This window comes from Cryptotermes secundus, unplaced genomic scaffold (genome assembly GCF_002891405.2).
Source record: "Cryptotermes secundus unplaced genomic scaffold, Csec_1.0 scaffold1250, whole genome shotgun sequence".
Classification (NCBI taxonomy): Eukaryota; Metazoa; Arthropoda; class Insecta; order Blattodea; family Kalotermitidae; genus Cryptotermes; species Cryptotermes secundus.
The window spans coordinates 47349-72839 of NW_019731591.1; the positions used below are offsets into that span (position 1 = coordinate 47349).

The following is a 25491-nucleotide window of genomic DNA, read 5'->3' on the forward strand; positions in this document are numbered from 1 at the left end:
TTAACATATATTGTGCTTGCTGAAAATTTAAATTGCATTTACTTTCATTACGAAACACGTGCGATGTTATAACAGCGTATTACAATGTTGTGTACTTGTAATACCCTGTTCTTTGGAACACTCAGCTGGCGACAGTTAGTCGGCGGTTTTGACAGACCTGTCGAGTCGTTAGTTTTCGGAACTGAGGTTCCATGCCGACAGCATTTGAAACGTTCCAAGCGCTAGAATCGCTCGCCTATGGAGATTGTCGTAAGGTGATTGTGACGTTACAGCGAAGCTTGAAAGTACCAATCTGCACGGACTAGCACGTCATTTCTGTAACATAGCAGACCTGAATTTGGAATCTGTAGCGTCAAAGAGCACTAAGAGCTCCTGTGCTACAAAAAAAAAAAAAAAACTTCATATCTTACTTTGGAACAGTTCGGGCGTGTCTTGTGTTCGCTCAGTTCACAAAATTTGCATAAAGCTGATAACCTACAGCTATCAACTCTGAATTATTAATAAATCAAACGTTTCGTAATCTGAATTAAAGGAATACTCGCTGATGATCGATCTACAGCGAGAATTACTTAAACGTACAACTGTGCAAGTGTGACCCAGTGATTTTTGCAATAAAAATTTTCCGGATTCGCCTCAGATTTCGCTAAGCATTCTCCGATAACAGTGACTTCCGGCAGTACGAATCACGCCCAGAGGGTCTCATCCCCCCCCCAACCCAGTTTCCTGCAACTTTCCACCCAGTACCATCCTTCTACCAACAATTCCTGTCACAAATCAAGTGGCACCCAATAACAAATCCAAATAGCATTTCCTTAGGCTACCTTAAGGTCACTAACAACAAATAAATCACTGAAATAAAAGATGTGAAAGCTGGAAGGGAGAGTGTGAACGTTTCTCTTCATCCGCGCTTTTACACTTAGCTTCTATTGACACAACTTCCAAACTCTGTATACAGCGCAGAATGCAGATGTGATTGTGTGCTGCATAGTCAGGGCTGCCTCAGGGGTCGGTGATCGAGTATGAGAAATTCTTCCTCCTTCTTCCTCTTCAACACTGAATATTAAGGCAGTACGTTCCTGCGAAATACAGCTAAGCCTTTATCAGACTGCACCGCGTCACGCTCCAGAGGATACTGGAGTCCGTGTTTATACTCGTACACCAGGCGGCTGGGTGTTAGGTGAGAAGCAGGGAAGAGACAGCGGAGCAGTAATTGCTTCTGCATTACTGGAGGGAGGATGATGTAGCAAGTAAGGCCCTGGATATGCCATGCTTAACCTAACCCAACCTAACCTAACTTATACACACCCTACAGACCTTATCTTGGCGAGTAAAGTTAGAGGTACAAAAAAAAACACCGTGGCCTGTAGTCCGCAAACGAACTATACCGACCGAGAGACCGCCGCTTGTCGGCGAAGTTAGTGCCAACTTTAGCGGATAGAGGGGTGTCGCGTGGTCAGCGCAACGGATCCCCACGGCCGTCAATTTCGGTTTTCTAGACCGGAGCCGCCATCTCCTTGAAATATCTGCTCAATTGTCCTCACGAAAATGAGTTGACCCCGTTCCAGACCCATTACGTCTCAGAAAATTTGGTAGCGCCGTGAATCGAACCTAGGACCTCTGGATCTGTAGCCAGGAACTCTGACCACTAGACCACAGAGGCCGTCTTCAGTAATTACTTTGTTTTCTATAACCGGCCTTCTGATATTTCAATGCTGCAAGAAAACACTCCAGAAACAGACAAGTAGGCGAGGCCTTAGTAAGGGAAACGCAGAATTTTATAACTGAGACCTTACAGCTACGTTTGCAATAGGGCTGCAGCAATAATTACATACCTCCAATGAATTCCTTGTGGAGACTTGTGTTGTGTGGTTATCAGCCCGACTTGTGGTGTGATCGTGATCATGTGTGAAAATGACAGAACCACCGTTTATTGGTGTAAGGTTTTCGCCTGATGTCTGCGGAACTGTTGGCCTTTCATCTTCAGATGGGAACTTTATCGGTACCCACGATTCGCCGTCCTCCTGAGCATAAGATGCGCAGACGACAAGGACATATGCCACTAATAGAATACAATTCACACTTTCACCCATTCCCACGTCTTCTCGTTCTGAAGGTCTCTTCCTTACGACATCTAAATTACGTCCAACCTGCACTTCGTACCGAAGTTCAAATGCACTCGCAGGCGTTCAGTTATTAGTATGTGACGGATATACACTGCTATCTAGCGATACGCAGCGTAACTAAAGAGCTGTCCATGAATGAACGGCATGAGAAGCTCTCATTAACTTGCAAAACAATTCAGGAATGGACAGCAGGACTACACAACTTGTATCTCATATCCAATTATCCTCACGAGGTTGAGTGGACCCCGTTCCAGACCCATTACTTCTCAGAAAATCTGGTAGCGCAGGGAATTGAACCCGGGACCTCTGGATCTGTAGCCAGGAACTCTGACAAGTAGATAATAGAGGCGGTCAATAATAATAATAATGACAACAAAATCGAGTAGTAGTTTAAAAGTGAGAAGGCATACAAAGGATACAGTATACTGTATATTAAAATGCGTAATGTGAAAGTATTTTTTTTATTGCTAGTGGGGTGGGACTAAGTCCCTTGTATTACGGCCACTTCTGGCCTATTGTACCAGCCCCAGATGATAGGTGAGGGTGATTGTGGCCCAATTGGTGGAATGAAGATTGGCAGGGGAAACCGAAGTACTCGGAGAAAACCTGCCCCAGCGCCACTTTGTCCATCACAAATCCCACTTGACCAGACCCCGGGCCGCCGCGGTGGGAAGCCAGCGACTAACTGCTTGAGCTATGGCGCGACCAATGTGAAAGTAATGATAATAAGTAGTTAGTTAGTTAGTTATTGGAGAGGGTGGGTTTCCCCATGCACTTAGACCTGTATTGGTCCATTGTGCTTCCCTCTATGATTTCTACCAGTCTCTATATCCTACCGGTACTGGTGCTTACCATCAGTCCCGCCCAGCCAGCGAGACCGGCTCTACTAGCTGAGAGGTATCTATAATGCTTCCCCCATCTACCAGAGGTAATAGAGACTGCGGTTGGGCGGGAAACGTCCGTAATTTGGCTCAGTGACCTCCTTTGGAGATACGAGATTCTTTTACGTGCCGTAAAGCTACGACACGGGACCCACGGCTTAAAGTCCCTCCCGCAGGACTTGTTCCCTGAATTTTTCCGCCCTTAAAAATTCGACGACCTCCGCCGGGTATTTGAACCCGCGTACTACGAGTCATGAGGTGGGAACGTTACCTCTAGACTACGGAGGCCGCTTATGATAATAAGTAAGTCCATCTGCGGAAGTTCTTGGCAACAGCTACGAGACAAATTACAGGCAAGCACTGGAGAAAGAAAACACGTTAATACGGAAGTGAATAAACAGAAAAAAAAAGATGAACAAAAATACGCAAAGGAACTAGCTAGGAACTATATAATACAAGAACATCAGGATTATGATAAGAAGCGTTAGATATTATTAGCAATTTTAAGTAGAAGATTATAAAACTTAATTGTGAGAAATCGCTCCTTTTGCAGACATGTCGAGATATTTGCCCATAATGTTGGTAGTACAGGCGCACAGAGCAGAATGCGAGGTGTTTATTAGACGGACAAACAGTACAAGTTGTGTGATGTCCGTAACATTGCAAGTAGGAAGACGAAGACTAAGATTTCCCAAGAGGAAAGTGCAGGATTTCAGACCACGACAGACCTGAACAAACAAAAAAATGTCTAGGGCAATAATGGTTACTAATAAGCAAGTTTATACCATCATCAGTGGGAATCTCAACCTACGCGCATTTAGAGCAGAGTTCTAAATTACATATATGCGGCTGCAGGAGCCGAAGTTGACGGGAACGGCTCTTAAATCGCCATCAGACCGATAGGCGGTATACTTGTTACGAAATGAACTGTGATCACAGCACAAGTTGAGGCACGTCTCGGAAAGACAAATGGTGTCGAAATTTTGGGGACCAAACGTTGTCATAAAATGCAAGTTGCTTGGTCCTGAGTCATCTAACGTTTTGACAATAAATGCTGAGACAATTTCAGAAATTCGCATGAAGCAGCAGAACCACTTATGCTTTTATCATTGAAATATGCCATAATCAAGTGGATGTCGAGTTGCCTCCATTACCTGCTGGATTTTCTGCAGAATTGCTAACAGCAGTGGGCGCTCTCGCTTCAGGTGTGCTGGAGGTTAATATCCGGTCAGGCGTAGGCATCCAGAAGGCGAAACACCAATGTCATTTATTAAAGGAATTCGTCGTTCATAACGGAAATATGAAAGGAAGCGTACTAGTTATATTTCGAAGAAAGCAGTCTTTTGGGATTTGGCACCGTGTATATGTGGTGTTAGCCGACGTTTCGGAGGAACGTATCGCCTCCATCTTCAGGGTAGAAGGAAACATATAAGAAATCCGCGAGCGAAGAGTCCGTGAGAACCGGTAAAAGCAGCCTCAAATCTTACATAGTTATATTTCGTTTTGAGTCTTATGCAGACCAGCTTTTTTATGCGTATTTGACACATCCGTCTTGAACGGTAGGCCGAAATTAAGATTTATAAGCTCTACACAACCTACATTGCTCACCCCCCCCTACGTCAGCACCAATACTAAATCAAGAACAGAGAGAGAGAGCGAGAGCAAGAATATAAATGGCAACTGGTGGGACAGCCGAGAAGTGGACAGGTGAGGGAAAATCTTTGTCCATTATTTGGTTAGCTTAATTATAGTGACAGATGCTGTGAGATGAATGATATAGACTATTGAGATGTGGAGGAAAATACGTACAACAATAGGCAGTGAATATCTCTAGCAACGCATCCCTTCCATCCAAGGGACTTCTTTCCGTGGCTTCAGTATAGCAAGAAACAGGCCTGTCGCGCGTCACATTCTTAACGTCATGCACTGTAAGGGGACAATTGCTTGTACTTGAACCTTCTTCTTAAAGATTTCAGACACATTGTCCATGCTGTAACCGTGTCCTTTACTAATCATATTCTTGTATGCTTAACACGTCGTTGTACTAATGAGGCTTGCGAAAAGGTCGATAGAAGAGCGTGGGTATAATCAACTTCTCCTGTAGTCATCGCCTAACTTGGTCTCTCATATTAAGGGACGGGGCTCATACTGAGGGTGTTTGAGGACAGGGTGCTGAGGAGAATATTTGTACCAAAGAGGGATGAACTGGTAGTAGGTTCGAGAAAGCTGCATAATGAGATAAGCAAAGCGGGAGGAAAGAGAAATGAAATTAGGATTTTGGCGGGAAAGTCAGAAGGAAAGAGACCACTAGGAAGACCTAGACGTAGCTGGGTGGATAATGGATTATATTAAAAAGGATCTTAGGGAGATGGGGTGGTATGGATTGGATTAATATTGCTGAGGATAGGGACAAATTAAGAGCTCTTGTGAAAAAGTTAATGAAACTTCGGGTTCTATAACAGTTTGTGAAATTCTTGAGGATCTGAGAGACCGGCGGCTTTTCAAGAAGGACTCAGATATATACAGTCAATTTGTTTATTTAAGGACGCTATATGTAGCTGAGATCCGCCGACAGCCATTCTGAAATGAGACGCCCAAAACAAGAAAAAGAACCAATAAGCATTGCTCAGTTACATTAAATGTTACGATTCGAAGGGAAATGAAATGAAACAGATTAAATTGTTTTAACTCGAACTTATGCGGCAGATGTCATGAACCTCCGGATATAACGGCCAGAGAGAATTTCTTCAAGTTTCATGGAGTTCCTGAGTGAGTCAGTTGAATGCAGTTGCTATTTCTTTCCTCAGGAATTCCCCAAGTTGTATTTAGCTGTATGCAGTGTAAATAACAGCGTTGTTTATATTTCAAAATAGCCTGTCTCGGTTTCTTCCAGATCTGGAATTATTTCACCAGAAACAGATAAGATCACGAAATATCCAGTAAGAAGTAACGATCGGGTCTTCCCCGATATATGAAAAGACTTGAGAACAATGCATATCACGAGTATTTCAGAATACACATCCTCATTGCAGTCTCTTCAGAAAATATTATTACCATGATCAAAGGATGGAGGATGATATGGTCGGAATTTGCAACACGCATGACGAAAGCGAGAAATCGCCACCATAAATTTTACTTTGAAAATCTGAAGCGAAGAGATCGCTTGGGAAATTTAGTCGTACACAGGAGGATAATATTGAAATAGATATTAAATAAATGGTGTGACAGCGAGGATTGGATTTTATATGAACGTTCGTGATCACATTAACGAAATTAGGGATTCTATAAAAGCCGGAAATTGCCTTCAAAAAGTGAGCGATTGCAAACTATCCAACTATTGTGTTCCACTAAATAAATATGTTATTGACATTGTTTGTGGGTGTCCGATTTCTTGCAGTGAGAATGGGTATGATACGTTCCTCCGAAACCTAAGTCACCTTCTATGCTCTACATCAAAATGTGTCAGGACTCACAAGGTAGACACGATATACTAGAACAAAAGATTGTTAACTCATTCGAAACTTATAACATAACTTACGTTCAGTTCGTTGCTATGGGAACCCGAATTTACTGAATGACGAAACTAAATTTCGGGCTACGAAAGTTTTTCATTTTCTCATTTACGTGGTATATCTCCTCCTCCCCCGCAATCTGATTCCTTTCAGGTATTAAGCCTTAAGTTCTGTTACAGTCTTGAGTTTTCTCTCCACGTCTTCCCCTTGGGTCGATATCACTAAGACTGATTTCTGGGACCTACTGATGTTTATTTCATACATACGTCTTCTTAGTTTTCTCAGTAATATTTAATATTATTTGTTACCGTTAAAATTTTTTTTCTTATTTCTTGCCGCTCTTCTAATAAACTTCATTACGCAATGTAAAAGCTAAAAAAAAAAAAAAAGGTAAAGCTATCCCTGTAACAGCCCGTGAAGGTCCATAGGGGTTTAAGAAGTCGAGGCTCCCAAATTTTCTCTAGACAATCGGCTCGCAGATGGTGGTATGGTTGCCAGCATTACACGCCGGCCGCCCTTTACCCTCCAGGAAGATTCCTTGTAGTCATATCTGTTAGAAGCTGAGTCGAACCCAGGGCCATAGTGCGGCTGGATTAGGTAAATTGCAAAAATTCCACCTCATCGGGACTCGAATTCGCGAGCTTGTAACACAATGCCTCAACCAAAAACGCTACCGGGTGTAGCAGCGTACACGATAAAACACTGTGATCGTCAGAATATCAATCTGGAAAGTATTGACGAATTTGCAGGGTTTCACCACCTGGTTATGAATTTGTTGGTCCTTGTGTGCCGTCTATATGTCTATATGTACCTTGCCCGCTGTTAGGCAACGAACCCTCCGTTATAACCATGGAGACTCCTGTTAGAATTACGATGGAGCAATTGTTGTCTCCTCTGTAACGGTCTATTGTAGCGTTTCCATAGAAGTTACTCCTCTGGTTTGCCGACACGTTACAGTATGTATGTATGAATATGTGTCTCGCTGACTCCTGAAAGGTTCAACGGGTTCCATTCATATTCGGTATTCAGGAGTTTATCCTTCGCACTTCGGTGGCCCAGCGAAGCGAGTAATAACCTGCTGCTTTCGAAATTTCGTCCAACACTTGACGCTTATCAAATTTTAGTTTTATCACGCACAAACAAAACTGCAGTAGCGGTATAGCAGTTAGCATATCTGCTTCATACTTCGTATGTCTCGGGTTCGAAACAGAGCAGCTTGATTGGTAGGTTCCACAATTTTCGGCGGTCTAAATAGGCAAATACTGGAAATATTACTTTAAGCTAGGCTATGTCTTTTACAATTTATCACTCATAATCACAATATCATTTGACGTTATATAAACAACGTAGTTGATAAAGCGTTGTTAAATCAAAGAACAAGTACGTGCCGACATTAGTCGATGTCGTGGCAGCTTCTACCGTACTTCCTCCGCCGGCCGCAGGACAGCGCATAGGTCGCACTACAGAAGCACCATCTCAGTCGGCGTACCAACGAGCCAACGAGACCGCCGAAAACAATTACTGCTGTCGCGAGAGCTCTACTGCACATTCACAGTCGTAGTGCATGTAGTAACCTCACGCGTACGTTGCGAGTGATCTGGTTAATCAGTGTTAATAAAGTTATATAATATTAAACACTGTGATAACCTTCTTTGTAGATAACACAATTATCTATAATGTATCATACGTTGCACAATCTGGAAGCAGATCGAGGAACTACTTGCGTAGCCACTGACGTCTTCATACATGTGTCCATCTAGTGATAGATTTTAGAACTTCCAAGACAATTCAGTTGGCTGAGGTTATTCGAAAACATGGCGCCGAAAAGGAAGTAATGTCTGGCTGGACAAATTTGTGCAATATGGAGTTTCATAATTTGTGAGATTATATCAAGGAATATGAGATTGGATGGGCATGTAGAACATTTATTTCACAGAATATATTTCCGTCCACAATTCATCTTATTACTGTCCCTTTTCCTTGTCACAGCATGTCTCGGACGAATGGACGACGACCCCAAGCAAAATAACTGTTTTATTGATTCTAATTAAGGTCCATTTATTTTAAGTTAAGATATATCGAATTCACATGTGATATGAGAAGTTGGATATACCATATAAAGCAACAATTTCAGCGAATTAGAGACACCTGATGAGGGCCGTGTACATACTCGTCTATATACACTAATGCAACAGGATGCTTGAACACATAATTATGCAGAACATACTGGAGTGGCGAGAATTGCATACAAACTTTTACTCGTAAAACAGCAGAAGAGACCAGTTGAGAGATCTATTAGTAGAATTGGTGTTTCCGCGTGTTTTCTCAGTCTGAGACCTGCTTTAGACACTGAAAATTGTTTATTGATTTTTATCGTAGTTTGCCTTTAACCGACCTACCGAGTGACCGCCGCTTGTCTGCGAAGTTAGTGCCAACTTTAGCGGATAGAGAGTGTCGCGTAGTCAGCACAACGGATTCCCACGGCCGTTAATCTCGGTTTTCTAGACCAAAGCCGCTATTTCCTTCAATTAGTTCCTCAATTATCATCATGAGGTTGAGTGGCCTCCGTTCTAGATCCACTACTTCTCAAAAAATATGGTAGCGCCTGGAACTGAACCCGGGACCTCTGTATCTGTAGCCTGGAACTCTGACCACTAGACCACACTTTAATAAATTGCACAGCCCTTTCAGTCCCGCTCTTTATCAATAATTTGTTATTCTGTATATATTAGTGTAATGACATTAGTTTCATTATTATTTACGCCTGTGTTTCACTCTTTCTAGTGTGAGATCAAACAGTTTTCAGAAAAGTAAATTTTTTTGTGTGGGTGTGATAGGGTTTGAAACAAGGACTAACACGCAACCCGACACTGCACTGTTCACATCTGATCTTGTGGCGGACCTTGAAACAAGGACTGACACTGAACACTACATTGCATTTTTCACACCTGAACTTTGTCCTCGTGTGTTTATTCTCCGAAGAACATACATGACACCGAATTTGTTTTCCTTCAAGGACCAATTTTTACAGATTAGTCGAAGAGGAAAAGAAGTTTCTCTTCGTCGTGTGGTTGTCTGCGTTCGAGGCTTAATTCCCTCCTCTGGTATCTTGACCGCCACCAACCCAAGCCCGAAAATCCAGTGTGCTAATTTAGAAACAAGATGTGAATGGAATGCGGTCACATTCTTTCACACAGTCCATGTGTCTATTATAGCCTTGTACTTATGGCTGGTATCAAAGCGATTTCATGTTCATCACAAAAATTTCCCTCTGCTGGGAGAAAGTGCATGTTTACTTCTTTATGTTTCGTTTATTATTCCATACTTATGCTGTCATAACACACAGTTATATTGCAGCTTCTTTCCGAAATCTCTGGGCATTCTTTTTCTATCTGGTCTAACAGCACCGCAGAAACTTACGATTTTAGTGCATATATCGTGGTATAAATCAGAGGGCGAGAAGAAACGTACAGCTTGTACAGCTTCATTCAAAACCGTTCATATTTTTTTGATAAATATTATTTGAGAACAACTCTACTTTGAATGTAAAGGTAAAAAAAGATAAAGTCTCTGTGCTTAACTAATTTAGCACTACGACATGAAGACGTATGGGGGAGTGACTGTATAGATCCACAATTTCTTGACCTCGGCACTAGTTTGAGATGAGTGGTCAGCTTCACGCCCCTGCCGCTTTGCCTCCGGGGAAGAACCCACCGTACCCATTGGATAGGAGGCTGGGTGGGCCCCAGAGCCGTTCTGGACGCCGTGAAGAAGAGAAAATTCTTGACTTTACCGGGACTCGAACTCCGAGCCCTCGGTCGTCCAGCCTGTAGCCAGTCGCTATACCCGACTGCGCTATCCCAGGATTCTTTTTCCTTTGGCGCTACAGCCCCCTTAGTCTACCTCCTTGAAACTCTCCGTTTCACTTCGGTTTACTAGATCTTAAGACATTCGGTAGCACTCATTGGGTGGGTGATCAGCTCGTCGCAAGGCCTCTACCTGTACACAAACACAGAGAAACGCACACACACACAAACTGAACATCCATGCCCTGAGTTAGATTCGAACCCACGATCCCGGATTCCGAGCGAGCGAAGACAGTGCATGCCTTACACCGCTTGGCTACCGTGTCCGGCTTCCTAAAAGGATTAGGAAAACTAAAAAAAAAAAAAAAATCCACCTCATCGAGACTAGAACCCGCAACCTTCCGTCTTGTAGTATGGTGCAATCAAGAAGGGAGTCTAGCAAATTCGGGTAGCAAGATTTGATTACTATCAGCCACTGATTCCAAAAACGCATGAACAGAAGAAGTTTTTGTTGTAAAATCTGACCACCAATAAATCAACCCGTACGTGTTTCTTGCCAAAGCAATCGAGTGGTATGGCAGATAAGTCTTTGCTGTCATATACATTTCAGTTGCGAAAACTGCGGTATGCGGTTCAAAGAGATAGCAACGAAAACTAATAAAACATATGATCTAGTCAAAGAAACTGACAGCAACATGCTTAAAATTTCTCACATAAAGGTACCTGTTTCCAAATTTTGTACGCAGTTAAATCGATTTGTTCTTAACAAATTTAGTTGTCATTTGACCACAATAGCTCAGAAAATGTATTAAATACAAATTATAGTACGACCCGCAACTGAATTGCCTTATAAACTGAAATAATCCTAACACAATTATAAGACAACTTACATCACGTATGCTGCTTGTTAAAGAAATTTTGTGGGCATAAGTTGACGGCGTTTACCCACGTCTCCCCAATTTCCAGCCCTGTTATCCGTTGATTCCCATTCAACACTGTACTAAGCTTCAGTAGTTGGCACATCATCGTCAAATAAACAAACAAGGAAAGACTCCGGCCATCCAGCGCAAAACACATCAAGATTAACCATCAATTCTGCTCTTCGCAAACAGAAATAAACCACTGTTTACAACCAAATTAGAGACAACTTTGCTGCAATGTTTCTTTAACACGTTGAAATTTCTCCGAAAATTAACGGCCGTGGGGATTCGCCGACAAGCGACGGTCGCTCGGTCGGTATAGTTCGCTTGCGGACAAAAGCCACGGCGTTTCCTTTGTTAAAATTTCGTGTCTGCCTTGACCCGACAGGCACAAGAAGAGTTTACGTTAATTCAGTTCCATAATATTTTACGTTTATTTTTGGACGGCTTCATATAGAAATGATGTATATTAGCAAGTCCGGCGCAAGTCTAAATTCCGCCAAAGTCTACGATAAATTTCCAGACACTGATGAAAACTGTCAATGGGGTCCTAATTCTAAGACAGTTGAGTTTGCGTCTTTACCACGTACAGACGACTGCTAATATGAATGTAAGCCAACATAAATTCATTTCCATTTACTTACTTACTTACTCATGGAGCTGCCCTTCTGGAGGAGCCGCCAATTCTGCAGCTACTCAAGAATTTTCCAGCAGTTTATGGAACCCGAAGCTTCATTACCGTATTCACAAGAGCCCTCCACTGGTCCCTATCCTGAACCAGATCAATCCAATCAATACCATCCCATCCTATCCCTCTAAGATCCACTTTAATATTGTCCGCCCACCTACGCCTTNCCCTTAGTTTATGTTCCTCCCTTAATGTCAGAGACCAAGTTTCACACCCATACAGAACCACAGGCAAAATTATAGTTTTGTATATTCTAATTTTTATGTTTTTGGACAGCAGACGAGAAGACAAAAGGTTCTGGACTGAATGGTAGCAAGCATTACCCGAGTTCAATCTCCTCTTAATTTCCTCCTGAATCAGGTTTCGATCTGTTATCGTTGTTCCCAAATATATGAATTGTGCCACATTTTCAAAACGTCGGTTTCCTATCTTCTTATCATGATTTTGCCCTGAATTTTGGTGACGAGACAGCAACATATACTTAGTTTTCTCAGTGTTTACTTCTAGACCAACCAACCAAGCATTTCCTTGTTTTAGATCATTCTGGGTAGGAAATTTATCAAATATTTACCTACACGGACTTTACTATACATTTCATTTAAACACATTTTAATCAACCTAACTAGTTTCATGTGTATTCCAAACTCTATCAGAATATTGTACAATACTTCCCTCCTAACTGAATCATAGACTTTCTTGAAGTCTATGAATGGCTGATGTACTGTCTCATCGTACTCTCATTTTTTCTCCAATACCTGACGAATGCAAAAGATCTGATCTGTAGTTTATCTGTTACGTTGAAACCCACATTGATGATCCCCAATAATTTCACCTATACATGGACTTAACCTTGAGAGAAGAATATTGGATAAAATTTTGTATGAAGTTGATAGCAGTGATATCCCTCGATAATTACTACAGTCAGTTTTATCGCCCTTCTTGTGAACTGGTACAATATGGACTCCTTCTACGGCTCAGGAAATTTTTCCTTATGCCAAATAGAAGTAATTAGATTGTGGATCTTAGAATGTAATATTTCGCCTCCTGCTTGAATAAGTTCTGCCGGAATTTGATCACTACCTGGCGATTTATACCGTTTCAATTTTGCAATAGCACTTCCAACCTCAAAAGGGCTACGATCGGGTACTAACGGCTCTGCTTTATGGATTTCTGTCTGCCTAACATCACTAACCCTATGTACATTCAATAACTGAGAGAAGTATTTCCTTCACCTATTCAAAATGTTGTGGGAATCTGCAAGCAGATCACCATTCTCATCCTTCACTAAATTACTGCTAGGTTGGTAACCCAGCTTAAAGTAATTTATTTCTCTATACAGGTCTCTGATGTTCTTGTTCTTACTGCTCATTGCAAGCGCATCAATTTTGTCTTTCAGATATACCTCTTTTTGTTCCTGAAATGCTTGCTGGTTTCACGTCTTATATTGTTCAGATTATCCCCATTTATTTCTCTTTAATCCTGTAACCACTGTAATTTGGCTTGTTTTCTTTGGTCTAATAATTTTGAGCATCCTTCATCGAACCATGTCTTATGCTTCTTTAGTTCATAATAACCTAGACTCTCCTTGGCAGAAATTTTGATATTTTCTCTAATAGTTTCCCAAGTTTTATTAACATCCCCCTCAGTGTCCAAGTTTTCCAAAGCCGCAAACCTGTCTGAGATCTCAACATGATACTGCTCTTTACCGTCTACCTCATTTAATTTCTTGAGACTGAACCTCTCCATATGATCTCTGTGTGTTGTTTATTTGCTCACTGCCAGTTTTTCCCCAAACTTTGCCACCACCAGGTAGTGGTCACTGTCACAATCTGCTGCCCTGAATGATCGGACATCAAGTATAGTTGAGTGGCGTCTCCTGTCTATCAAAATATGGTCTATTTGATTGTGTATCTTCAAATCAGGAGATGTCCAAGTAAATTTATGGATGTTACGATGTGGGAACATTGTACTTTTGACAGTAAGATTTTTTGATGTGGCAAACTTTACTACTCTAACTCCATTATCATTACTAATTTCATGCAAACTCTCATTCCCAATCATTGGTTTGAAAATGTCTTCTCTCCCTCCTTTGGCATTGAAATCTCATAACAAAATTTTTATAGGGTACTTCGGGAATTTATCAAATACATGTTCTAGTTCATCATAGAATCTATCCTTTATGTCATCAATTTTATCTTCTGTTGGTGCGTGAACATTCATAACAATGATATCACACCAGCGACCTTTTAGTATATATGATATCCTATCACTAACGAATTCTACCCTCTTAACTGCTGATACGATTCTCTTATGTAAGAAAAAACCTGCACCAAATTCATAATTTTCATTCCCCTTTCCATAGAAAAATGTATAGTCTCCTGCTGGTGCGATGCCACCTCCATCCCATCTGACCTCCTGCACTCCCGCTAAATCTAACTTATATTTTAAGATGTCTTCTGTCACTGCCCTGAGCGAACCTGCCCTATACAAACTTCGTACATTCCAAGTTCCAAATCTCATCTCCATTTTCTTTAGCTTAGGTCGTCTATCCAAGGAATCAATCCAGGTCCGAGGCTTTGTGTTCATTTTCGTAACATACTTATTTTTTTCGGTGAGGAGTTGTTAGTCCCACGCCCAACCCCCAAGCTGGAGGGCCACCCCTTGTCGGCTGTCCGCGACTGCTTATTCAATATATTCACAGCTTCCCCGCAAAACTGGAGGGCGTCTCCTCCATCCGCAACCTGAGGACGCGCCATGCCGTGGTGACAAGGGACCCAGCTAATTTCCATTTAATAAAAGGAAAAAGAAAAGAGAGGTGTTTTAGATGTGTTATCCCTGGGGACAGCTTGGCTCGCATGTGTTGTCACGCAGACCCTGTACATAATAATAGTAGCCATTTTTATATCTGATCTTAGTTACTTATTACAGTGAGTTTACTTTAACACTTAAGTTAAGTCGGGTTTATTCCTATGTACTTGCCTAAATGCAGCAAAGCCTTTCCAGTGTGAGAAAATAAAAAAAAATCACCTTTAATCTTATACCAATTTATACAACATTAATGTAAGATTTGAGGTTTACACAGAGGTGACTATGAAGAATGCCGTCTTCTGGGATGTGGCGCCGTGTAGATATTGTGTTAACCGATGTTTTGGAGTAACGTATCGCCTCCATCTTCAGGGTATAACATTTCCGCGAGCGAGGAACCAGCGTGAGGTGGCTGCAGACACCTGATCATGCTGGTTCCTCGCTCGCGGATATCTTACACCCTGAAGATGGAGGCGATACGTTCTTCCGAAACGTCGGTTAACACAATATCTACACGGCTCCACATACCAGAAGACTGCATTCTTCAAAATTAACGTAATTATAACTCCACTCGTTATAGTCTACATATTATGTAAAGAGCGTCTAAAAACCAGATATCAAGTGTATGTGGCCAATGAAACTCAGTAAGAGCAAAAATCGCTCTGTATATTAATGAAGCAATGCCCTTGCTACGTCGTAACGTATCATGGGTACGTATGTTGGTCAAGCAAAAGCAAAACAATTACAGCAGTAAGGCGATACTAGCGCCAGCACTGGAAAGGGTGCAGTTGCCACAATTCCACGCCGACGACCTCATGTGAATTTGAGTCGCGTACATACGTACAGCAGGTTCATTATTACATCAGGCGGTCAAGGAGACGGACGTCTGGCCAGAACTGGCCACTGACCATATTCTACATCGAAGGTTTACGAAAACCGTGCCAGACATGAGTTCCTGTATTTTCAGTAATGGGTGAGTTAATTCTGTACCGTCCGGAGGATGGTTTGTCACAATTAAGATTGCAGAGATTCTGCATTTTGTAGATCGTCCGTGGTCCAGTGATTGGGGCTAGCTCTTTTCAATGAACCTAGCAGTGTTTCCTTATCTTTTCTCCTGAAGATGGACATAGATTTAGATTCCGAAACGTTGCGTGTGGTTCAGAATACTAGACGATAAACAGAAAACTCCAGTAATACTACACTTGTAAATTATGTTGTACGGCAATATGTGTCACAATAAAAACGACAAAAGTGAAAGAGGCTGTGATTAAAGATTTTCAGAAAATTTTCTACTATAATTCCAGCATTACGCATTTTTTTTTTTTTTTTTTTTTTTANGCGTAAGTAAATGAACGCATAATTGGGGTGTCGGATCTCTCTGTCCGCATTTTCATCTCGGAAATTTCGGAAGAATTTAGATTAAATTTGGTATGACGGAGGATCAGTGCTAAAATTTAAGTTCATATAGATCAAACATATCCACCTACCTTAAGTGAAATTCAAATTTAAACTGATAGTTACCCTTTTTAAATACGTCTCGTCATAAAGAAGAAAACTACGCGAGACATAAAATGTGTATTAAGATCAACTACCTTTGTTTGAAATTGTTTCCCCCATATGGTGTATACTAATACAAGACAAAAACGATTTCTTACTATTAGCTTTGAAACAATACATAATTAATGAACAACCACGATACACCGCCTTAATTTTTGATAACTTTTATTACAAAGTATTGAGAAAACGGGGCCGATTTGGCGTGTTGAGGAGAACACTGCTTTAGCAGACAAAGGACGTAATTCAGGTTAATTATATTTTTTAATAATTACAACTCTTGTTCGGATATTTAGTAGAGATATATTTATTGCATACAGGAGCAATTCGTCTCTTATATCCACAAAGAAAACTGTGTGTCGGTTTGTGTGTTCTTGATATATATCAGCTTATTTCGATCAAATTTGGCAAGATGACAGAATAATTCACTGGGGAGATTTTAGACACTAGAAGACACGGTCCAGAATTTTAGAAAATCCAAAAGAACAGGCTTGTTCTACCTAATATTGATGCTCGAAAATTACTGAGTGTTTTCCCTTGCGTTCGACTTGAGCTTAGAAAAAAGAAGGCCTCTCTGTATCTACATGTCTGTCTGCTGTGTTTTTAAGATATTTAGTTTGAAATTTTCCAGAAATAAATGACGACTTTTAAATATTCGAAAAAAAAAATACCGGGATTTACATTGTAATTGATTAGTTAATTTCCTTATAATTTGTACTCTCTATATTAATATCATTAACAAGAGCGTTATAAATTTTCAATTCACTTCATAATTACACGTGTGCAATACGTCCACACAATACAGAGTAATTAGTTTATCTTCTACAAAATAATTTATTTCTGAAGAAGGCAGCACTGCCGAAGCTGCGCCATACCCAGAGAAAAATTATGGACTAACAAATTATTTGAGGGTTCTCATCTTAAATTTATAATCGCACTCAAAATATACGGGGGCACGCGGTAGCGTAGTTGGTTGAGGCACTATGCTACAAGCCGGAAGGTCGCGGGTTCAAGTCCCGATGGGGTCATTGTATTTTTTCAATTGACCTAATCCTTCCGGCCGCAATATGGCCCTGGGGTCGACTCAGCCTCTAAGAGAAATGAGTACCAGGAATCTTCCTGGGGGGTAAAGGGCGGCCGGCGCGTAAGGCTGACAACCTTACCGCCATCTTTGAGCCGATTGTCTAGATAATGTGGGGCCCTCAACGTCTCACAACCCTATGGGCCTTCACGGCCTGTTACAGGGATAGCTTTACTTTTTTTTCTGCTTTTACTCAAAATATACACATAAATTTGATATATTAAATTGTTAAAATTGGTTCACATGTATTCATCTACTCCTTAATTTGAAACTCTTCATAATGTAGTCACATGTCTTTATTAGTGTAATGTAAGCACAAAGTAAAAATTGACACTATTAAGTTGCATTGTAATGTAGTATCAGAAGCACGTCACAATACAATTCTATACCCCACATCACATTATGTACGTGCAGTATAATTTATTAATATCGGGCGAATAAAATGTGGAAATTCACAAAAATGAATGTCACTACATTGTGCTACACCTTCATATATGAATTAAACTAATTAGACGTTTACTCTCATCTGAGTTTACTCGTGTAGAAGCTTCTTATCAGCGCGTCCTATCTCTCTGCATCCTTATGTCTATCTGTTGCGTCTTTCCCTATTTTAGAAGGTCATTATAATTATGTGTGCCTCTTTGGGCGTTTTCCAAAGTCGCATAACATTTATTCATATTTCTGAACTTTTCTGTCCAATTATAGGCTGAGCCTAATCTTGACAGTTCATCGTCTAATAGATCCGCCCAGTTATTAGCCTTGACATTAACCACTCGATAACTAACAAAAACTTTAGTTATACAGGATGTTTCACGACTTTAGGGCATAACTGCAGGAGGTGATATCCTAGGTCTTTGTGATCAAAAAAGTTCATGTAAACATGTGTCCGATTTTGGACGGTTACGGAGTTATGACCGTTTTAAACTCAGAATAGAAGGTAACGATTACTGACAAAACGGAACAAAATAATAAACCAGCATAATACATGATACATTTAAAGTATGAATGTAAAGTTAACTTCGTGAAATTACCTTTAATTTGAATTTATTGGTGCTTAAAGCTGATTTTCGAAAATACCACTGCCGGCCGCAACACAGGCTGCCGCTCGGTTGTGAACAGCGCCGGACATACCAACCCACCCACCCCACCTTAGGTAGCTCTCAAGTGTCGAGATAATGAGAACGCTCTGTCTGTAGCTGGCTAAAGATAGCGACCCGCCAGCTGACAGACGCGGTTCACACGAGGGCGTGTACTGGAATTAAAAAACGGTCATAACTCCGTAACCGTCCAAAATCGGACACATGTTTATATGAACTTTTTTGATCACAAAGACCTAGGAAATCGCTTCCTGCAGTTATGCCCTAAAGTCGTGAAACACTCTGTATATATGTTTTCTAGGGATAACATATGGCACATACTGGCCACACTCTTGTGTCTTCTGCTCTCCTTTCCTAATTTTATTTCAGCCGTGCATTTAACCTGCATCTAGAAAGAGAATCTTCCCAGAACAGCATCCATTTCCCCCTTCCTCCACGAAAACGCTTTATTTCAAATCCTAGACTCGACTAACATTTGGGAGATACAGTCTAAAACATTTATAACATTTCGGCAGCCCTGGATATGATGAACACAGATATCAGTACTGGACTAATCTTGCATTCTTTTCTTTTGTTGTAGCTTAGAAGCTCACGTGCATTTTCGCACTACGTGAGCCTTCGCTTTTCCTTACAAGGCCAGTTTATATTTGAATGGGAAGAGTTTCCTACGTTAAAACCCTGTTTTGGTCTTCAAACTGATAATTATGTAAAATTTTCCTCCTTACCTTTGGGTCTAATGTCAAACGTAAGCAGAAGCGCCACTGAGTACGACACGTACAAAGAACATTCTGTATTCACGAAACAGGTTTCCAGGTGCATTTTGTGACTATCAACCAAGTCATTAATCAAGTCTTCAAGAGAGTACGCATGACAAGTTCCGCAACTATTGTTGATTCCAGGAACAAAATTATGGAATTATTGGGCGTTTTTACGTCAGTCAATATTTACATTTTCGTGTATCTATAATTAGGCCTAATAATAAACATGTCTTCCCGTCTGCTGTTCAAAAACATAAAAAATATAATTTCCCCCCCCCCCTTGGCACTACAGCCCCAGTGGGCCTAGGCCTACCTCCATGAACTTCTCCGTTCACTTCGGTTTTTCTAGATCTTACACATACAGTAGGACTCCTTGGGCGGGTGATCAGCTCGTCGCAAAGCCTCTACCTGTAGGCAAACGCAGAAAAATGCACACAAACATCCATGCCCTGAGTGGGATTCGAACCCACGATCTCGGCTTCCGAACGAGCGAAGACAGTGCATGCCTTAGACCGCTCGGCTACTGTGACCGGCAAGAAATATAATATACAAAACTATAATTTTGTCTGTGGTTCTCTATGGGTGTTAAACTTTGTCTCTGATATTAAGGGAGGAACATAGACTGAGGGTGTTTGAGACCGAAGAGAGATGAAGTGAGAAGAGGTTGGAGAAAACTGCATAATGAGGAGCTTCATAACTTGTACTTTTCTATAATTAGAATGATAAAGTCAAGGAGGATAATGTGGGGAGGGCATGTAGCACGAATGGGAAGAAGAGGAATGCATATAAGATATTGGTGGGAAAGCCAGAAGGAAAGAGACGACAGGGAAGACCAAGGTGTAGGTGGGTGGACAATATTAAAACTGATCTTAGAGAGATAGGCTGGGATGGGATGGATTGATTGCTCTGGTTAAGGATAGGGACCAGTGGAGGGCTCTTGTGAACACGGTAATGAACCTTCGGGTTCCATAAAATGCTGGGAAATTCTTGAGTAGCTGCAGATTGGTTTTCGTAAACCGCTTTCAGATTATCTCAATTTCAATATATTAAATAACGTCATCTCATTGTGAACTAGGCTTTCTGTGTCATTCATCCTGTATTAATTACAGTCCCGCTTCTCTGCAGGGTGAATTCTTCCCAAGATGAAGAGCAGCTTGACAATCAATCTGGGATGCTTTATGGAGAATATCTGCAATTAGATAAGATTCTGAACTCTCAGCGCATGCTCAGCGCCAGAACCAACCATCCTGTTCATGATGAACATCTCTTCATCATAACCCACCAAGGTATGTATAGGACCTAAATGTTATTTCAAACTTTCGAAAATATATGGCTAAAAAGAAACGAATGTCGCTACTTTGATATTGAAGCCTTGTTGTAGGATGTCATTTCGGAATCAGTGTAACAGGTGACATCACATCCGCTGTCCTCTGTTAGCCATTTCACTGCCCACGTATTTTTCAGGTACTAAACATTCCTATGGCATATTTTCTACCTCCCCACCCTGAAGATTTACTATTTTTCTGGTGACTGGGAGTAAAACGGGATATTCTCAAGTTAGATCCAAGTGGTAACGCTTCTGACTTGTATTCTGCAGGTAACCAAGTCGAGTCTCGGAGACGGGACACTAAATCTTCTGGCTGAGGTGTTGACAGCACAAACAAAACAAACTCCGTGGATTTAGTCCGCAAGCGAACTATACCGACCAAGCGATCGCCTCTTGTCGGCGAAGTTAGTGCCAACTTTAGCGGATAGAGGGTGTCGCGTGGTCAGCGCAACGGATCCCCACGGTCGTTAATTTCGGTTTTCTAGACCGGAGCCGCTATTTCCTTGAAATAGCTCCTCAGTTATCTTCACGAGGCTGAGTGGACCCCGTTCCAGACACACTACTTCTCAGAAAATCTGGTAGCGCCGAGAATCGAACCCGGGACCTCTGGATCTGTAGCCAGGAACCCTGACCACTAGACCACAGAGGCACCAAAAGCGACGGTCGGTCGGTCGGTGTAGTTCGCTTGCGGACTAAACCGCGGAGTTTCTTTATTACTGGCGAGCGTGAAGTTTATCCATTTGAGAGAGAGGCGACAATTCTCGCTATTACCTGGTTCAAAAACATTCCCTGTTATACGTGTCTTCTCATTTACCATACTGGCAGATTATTTGTTATTTGTCATCGTACATTTCTTTCGATATATCGTTCTTTCGAAATGATTTTCGAGGACGATTTGAGCGATATTCGATTCCTGAGAGCATAGGTTTGATGTAGGCGCTAAAATGTATTTCCGAAGCCTTGCGCGATCTAAGGCATTACTGTGTTCGCTCGCTCGAACGCTGGGATCGTGGGTTCGATTCCCACTCAAGGGATCGATGTCTTTGTACGTTTATTCTGTGTGTAGGGAGCGGCCTTGCGACCAGCTGATACCCCATCCAAGGAGTCCTACCGACTGTATATTTGATTAAGAAACTGAAAATGTGGCCAAGGACCAACAAAGGACCGTAGAGCCATGAATAGATAATAAACAATCTCTAAGGAACGCGAAATTTGGCTATTCTGTATATTCATCTAATAATATGAATTGTAATTACAGTACTGGTACCATGTTTCTAAATGCATTATATTCACTAAACAAATTATCAGATATCAGAAATCCATGCTCAAGTTCATTCGCCGTTTACTTATAATGTATGTCTTCATTTTCAGCCTATGAACTCTGGTTCAAGCAGATATTATTCGAACTGGATTCTGTTCGAGCCAAGTTCAATAGCGAGGTGAGAATATTGCATGTCTCAAATTTCCAAATGAGTTCAGAAAGAATAATTCTATTCTGTTTGTTACATAAGTTTTCAAATTCGGTGAAGACAATAAAAATACTTTTAAACTTAAGATAAAGCCCAGCACTGTGTATGTGAGAAACAAGGTTTTTCAAATTAAAATCAGTGTGTCAATGATCACTCTATCCCGCAATGTTGGGGAGCAGAGGTGGAGAAGAAATTCAGTAGAGGAATCCAAAAATTTAAATTGTCAGTAAAATTGTTGCGATTAATTTGTCATATATACAGAGTGTCCCAGGATGAATGTGCCAGACTTCGGGAGGGTGTTCCTTATGTTAAAGTATGCCGATATAACCCAAAACACCTATGTCCAAAGTTCAACGGTTACGGAGATAATGACCCGAGAAAAGTGTGGTCTTCTGGCTGGTCCACGCACTGTACCTGTAAGCTGACAAGTCTTATCTATGTTTGTCCTTGAGTGTGGTGATTCGCACTAGCCGTAAGCTTATGTGCTACCTTCAGGGTACGTTGCGGCCGCGTTGTGAGTGGTTGATAAATTAGTTGTGCGGAGTTGCTGAAATGTCTTTTGTGTTTTCACACGTGGAATATTGTGATATGCATTTTGTGTATGGATTTTGTTGTGGCAATGCACGTGCTGCTGTTGAAGAATGCCAATGGATCGACGGATTCCGTCTCGAAGTGTATTTACGCGAATTCACCAGACATTGCGTGATACTGGTTCTCTTCCGAGTGTTCCTGTGCACTCTGAAAGGGAGGATGTACGAATGAGAAACACACAAGAGAACATTCTTGAGATGGTTCAGAGAAGTCCGCGTCTGTCCATTCGTAGAATGGCCTCTCGCATCGGCATATCACGTATGCAGGTGTGGCGAACTATACATGATGAAGAGTTGTATCCTTACCATGATCAAAGGGTACAACATACGTAACCAGGCGACCATGCTCAGCGCATGGATTTGTGCCACTGGATGAAAGCTCATCCCGAACTTTTAAGCGTCATTTTATTCAGTGATGAGGCGTCTTTTACCCGGGACGGTGTATATTAGTAGTTATGTAGTCGGCTTATACCAGAATGCGCAGTCAGCCATGTTACGTCAGTGCTTGCCATACATATCTCATGTATAGTGCTTGGAACCATAGCGACAACTATAACATGGCGTTCGAGTTTTTTGCAGTTCAATTTAATGGCTTCATGTCATTCACAATTTAGTTCGATGTTATGTACATTATGGATATTACAGAAACCACATATTCCTGCCAGTTTTAATATGTATTTGGTAATCAACAAGTGTGTAACACCGGTCAAAATTTCACACTTCTCTGGCCATTATCTCCGTAACCGTTCAACTTTGGACATAGGTGTTTCGGGTTATATCGGCATACTTTAACATAAGGAACACCCTCCCGAAGTCTGGCACATTCCTCCTGGGACACCCCTGTATATATATATATGCTATAAGCCAGAAGGTCGTGGGTTCGGGTCCGAATGAGGTGGATTTTTTTTTTAATTGACCTAATTCTTTCTGCCGCACTATGGCCCTGGGGTCGACTCAGCCTCTAACAGAAATGAGTATATAATACGTAGCGGTCATAAAGTTTTAAAGAGGTTTATAATAAATATTTACAATATTTTTGTGCAATTTTGATTTTAATTTTAACTTTTACTGTTTAACTGTAAATTCAGTATAATAATGATGATCCAACATAAGGGTCGAAACATGTAGCGTCATTAGCCAGTAAACATATGTTGATACAATAGTACCTGTTTTGTTTTCTCCTTCTCGGAAATATTGTTGTGTAGACTGCCCCCAGTATATAGAACTACTGTGTGACGAGTAGCAAAATTATTGCCCTTGCAAGTTTCCCTCACTCTATGCAGTCCCCCGACCATTATCGCCACCAAGAACAGTACAGGTGGTCTGAGGCAGATCTAGACGTATATGCTAATATCTATTTCATATTATGTACTATTCTGTTTGTTTATTTATGTAAAATCACAGAGGCGTAAATGTAAAGGATCTAATTTGCAGTTATATCAAGTACCACCGTGTTATTTGTGGTTTATTTGACCATGTCAGTATCTGCGACTATGCAGCGGCAAATCACTCAATTATTACTGGAAAATGAATTGTAGTTTGGAGAGAAGTGGTGGTGGCCTAATCGAGGTACCTCAGTCGGATTTGTTGGTTTCCTAGTCGGAATTCGAACCGAGTACTTCCGAATACAAGTCCTGAGCCTTACCTATACTTCAAAAGAGAAATAAGACTCCGTGGATTTTAAGGATAATGTCAAGAACGATTTTTTTTTCAATTAAAAAGACCAGACAAAACGAATAATCAACCTTTCCCCCCCCCCTTTAGATGCCTCGGAAAGAAGTAAATTAACTATCCCCTGTTATAATTTATTTGAATGTTTAATTGTTCTAGACACAATTTGCATAGGCCCGTTTTATTTTACACTCAAGTTAAAATTGGACAGCTCAGTCTGTGGGCTGAAAGACCAATATTCAGTTCCCAGTATGAGCATGGATTTCTCCTCCGCTCTGGGGGCTACTAATACTTCTATCTAACTGCCACCGGGACCTTTACGCCCGGAGCGTGAAGTGGATCACTCAGTTCCATCTAGTTCCGAGGGCTAGAAAGCATAGAACTATAGTTCTGTTTCTTCATGCGTTTCTATGGCATGGCACTTAATTAAGCTCACTCATGCAGCTGAGCCCTTCTTGAGAAGCCGCTAACTGTGCAGCTACTCAAGAATTTCACAACATGTTATGGAATCCGAAGTTCATTACAGTGATTACAAGAGTTTTCCATTGGTTCCTATCCTGAACCAGATCAATCCAATCCATACCATCCATCTCTCTAATATCCATTTTAATATTGTCCACCCACTTACGCCCTGGTCTTCGCAGTGGTCTCCTTCCTTCTGGCTCTCCCACCAAAATCCTATATGCATTCCTGGTATCCCCCCATTCGTGCTACATGCCCTGCCCACCTTATCCTCCTTGACTCGATCACTCTAATTATACTTGGAGAAGGGTACAAGTTATGAAACTCCTCATTATGCAAATTATTCGGTCCAAATACGCGCATTCTCCTCAACACCCTGTTCTCAAACACCCTCAGTCTATGTTCCTCCCTTAAAGTCAGAGATCAAGCTTCACACCCATACAGAACCACAGCCAAAATTATAGTTTGTATATTCTAATTTGTATGTTTCTGGAGAGCAGACGAGAAGACAAAAGGTTCTGGACTGAATGGTACCAAGCATTACCCGATTTAAGTCTCCTCTTAATTTCCTCCCCAATCAGCTTTTGATTTCTTATAGTCGTTCCCAAATATATGAACTGTGTCACATTTCCAAAACATCTGTTACATATCTTTATGTCATGATTTTGCCCTGCATTTTTGGTGACGAGACTAACTTAAGCACAACAATAAATTTACCTTGACTTTTCACTAGTCTAAAATATTAAA

At 41.2% G+C, this 25491-nt stretch overlaps 2 protein-coding genes across 4 annotated transcripts in view; one reads left to right on the forward strand and one right to left on the reverse strand.

Moving 5' to 3' along the window:
* Window positions 1–25491, reverse strand: part of LOC111867248 (vascular endothelial growth factor A-A) — a 68784-nt gene that overhangs the window by 12969 nt on the left and 30324 nt on the right. The window contains exon 1 of one of the 2 annotated variants that reach the window (XM_023856922.2): window positions 1833–2184. The exons of the other annotated variant lie outside the window; for it this stretch is intronic. Coding sequence (XP_023712690.1) covers window positions 1833–2090 — 258 coding nt within the window. The 5' untranslated portion in view covers window positions 2091–2184. Of the gene's footprint in view, window positions 1–1832; window positions 2185–25491 lie in introns of those variants that run through there. 2 annotated transcript variants of the gene reach the window in all.
* LOC111867246 (tryptophan 2,3-dioxygenase) overlaps window positions 15534–25491 on the forward strand; it is a 38337-nt gene continuing 28379 nt past the window's right edge. Inside the window, exons 1-3 of one of the 2 annotated variants that reach the window (XM_023856919.2) lie at window positions 15534–15708; window positions 20335–20511; window positions 21924–21991. In XM_023856919.2, the coding sequence (XP_023712687.1) occupies window positions 15705–15708; window positions 20335–20511; window positions 21924–21991 (249 nt within the window). In that variant the 5' untranslated portion in view covers window positions 15534–15704. The remainder of the gene's footprint in view (window positions 15709–20334; window positions 20512–21923; window positions 21992–25491) is intronic. The other variant, XM_023856918.2, reaches the window with a different exon arrangement.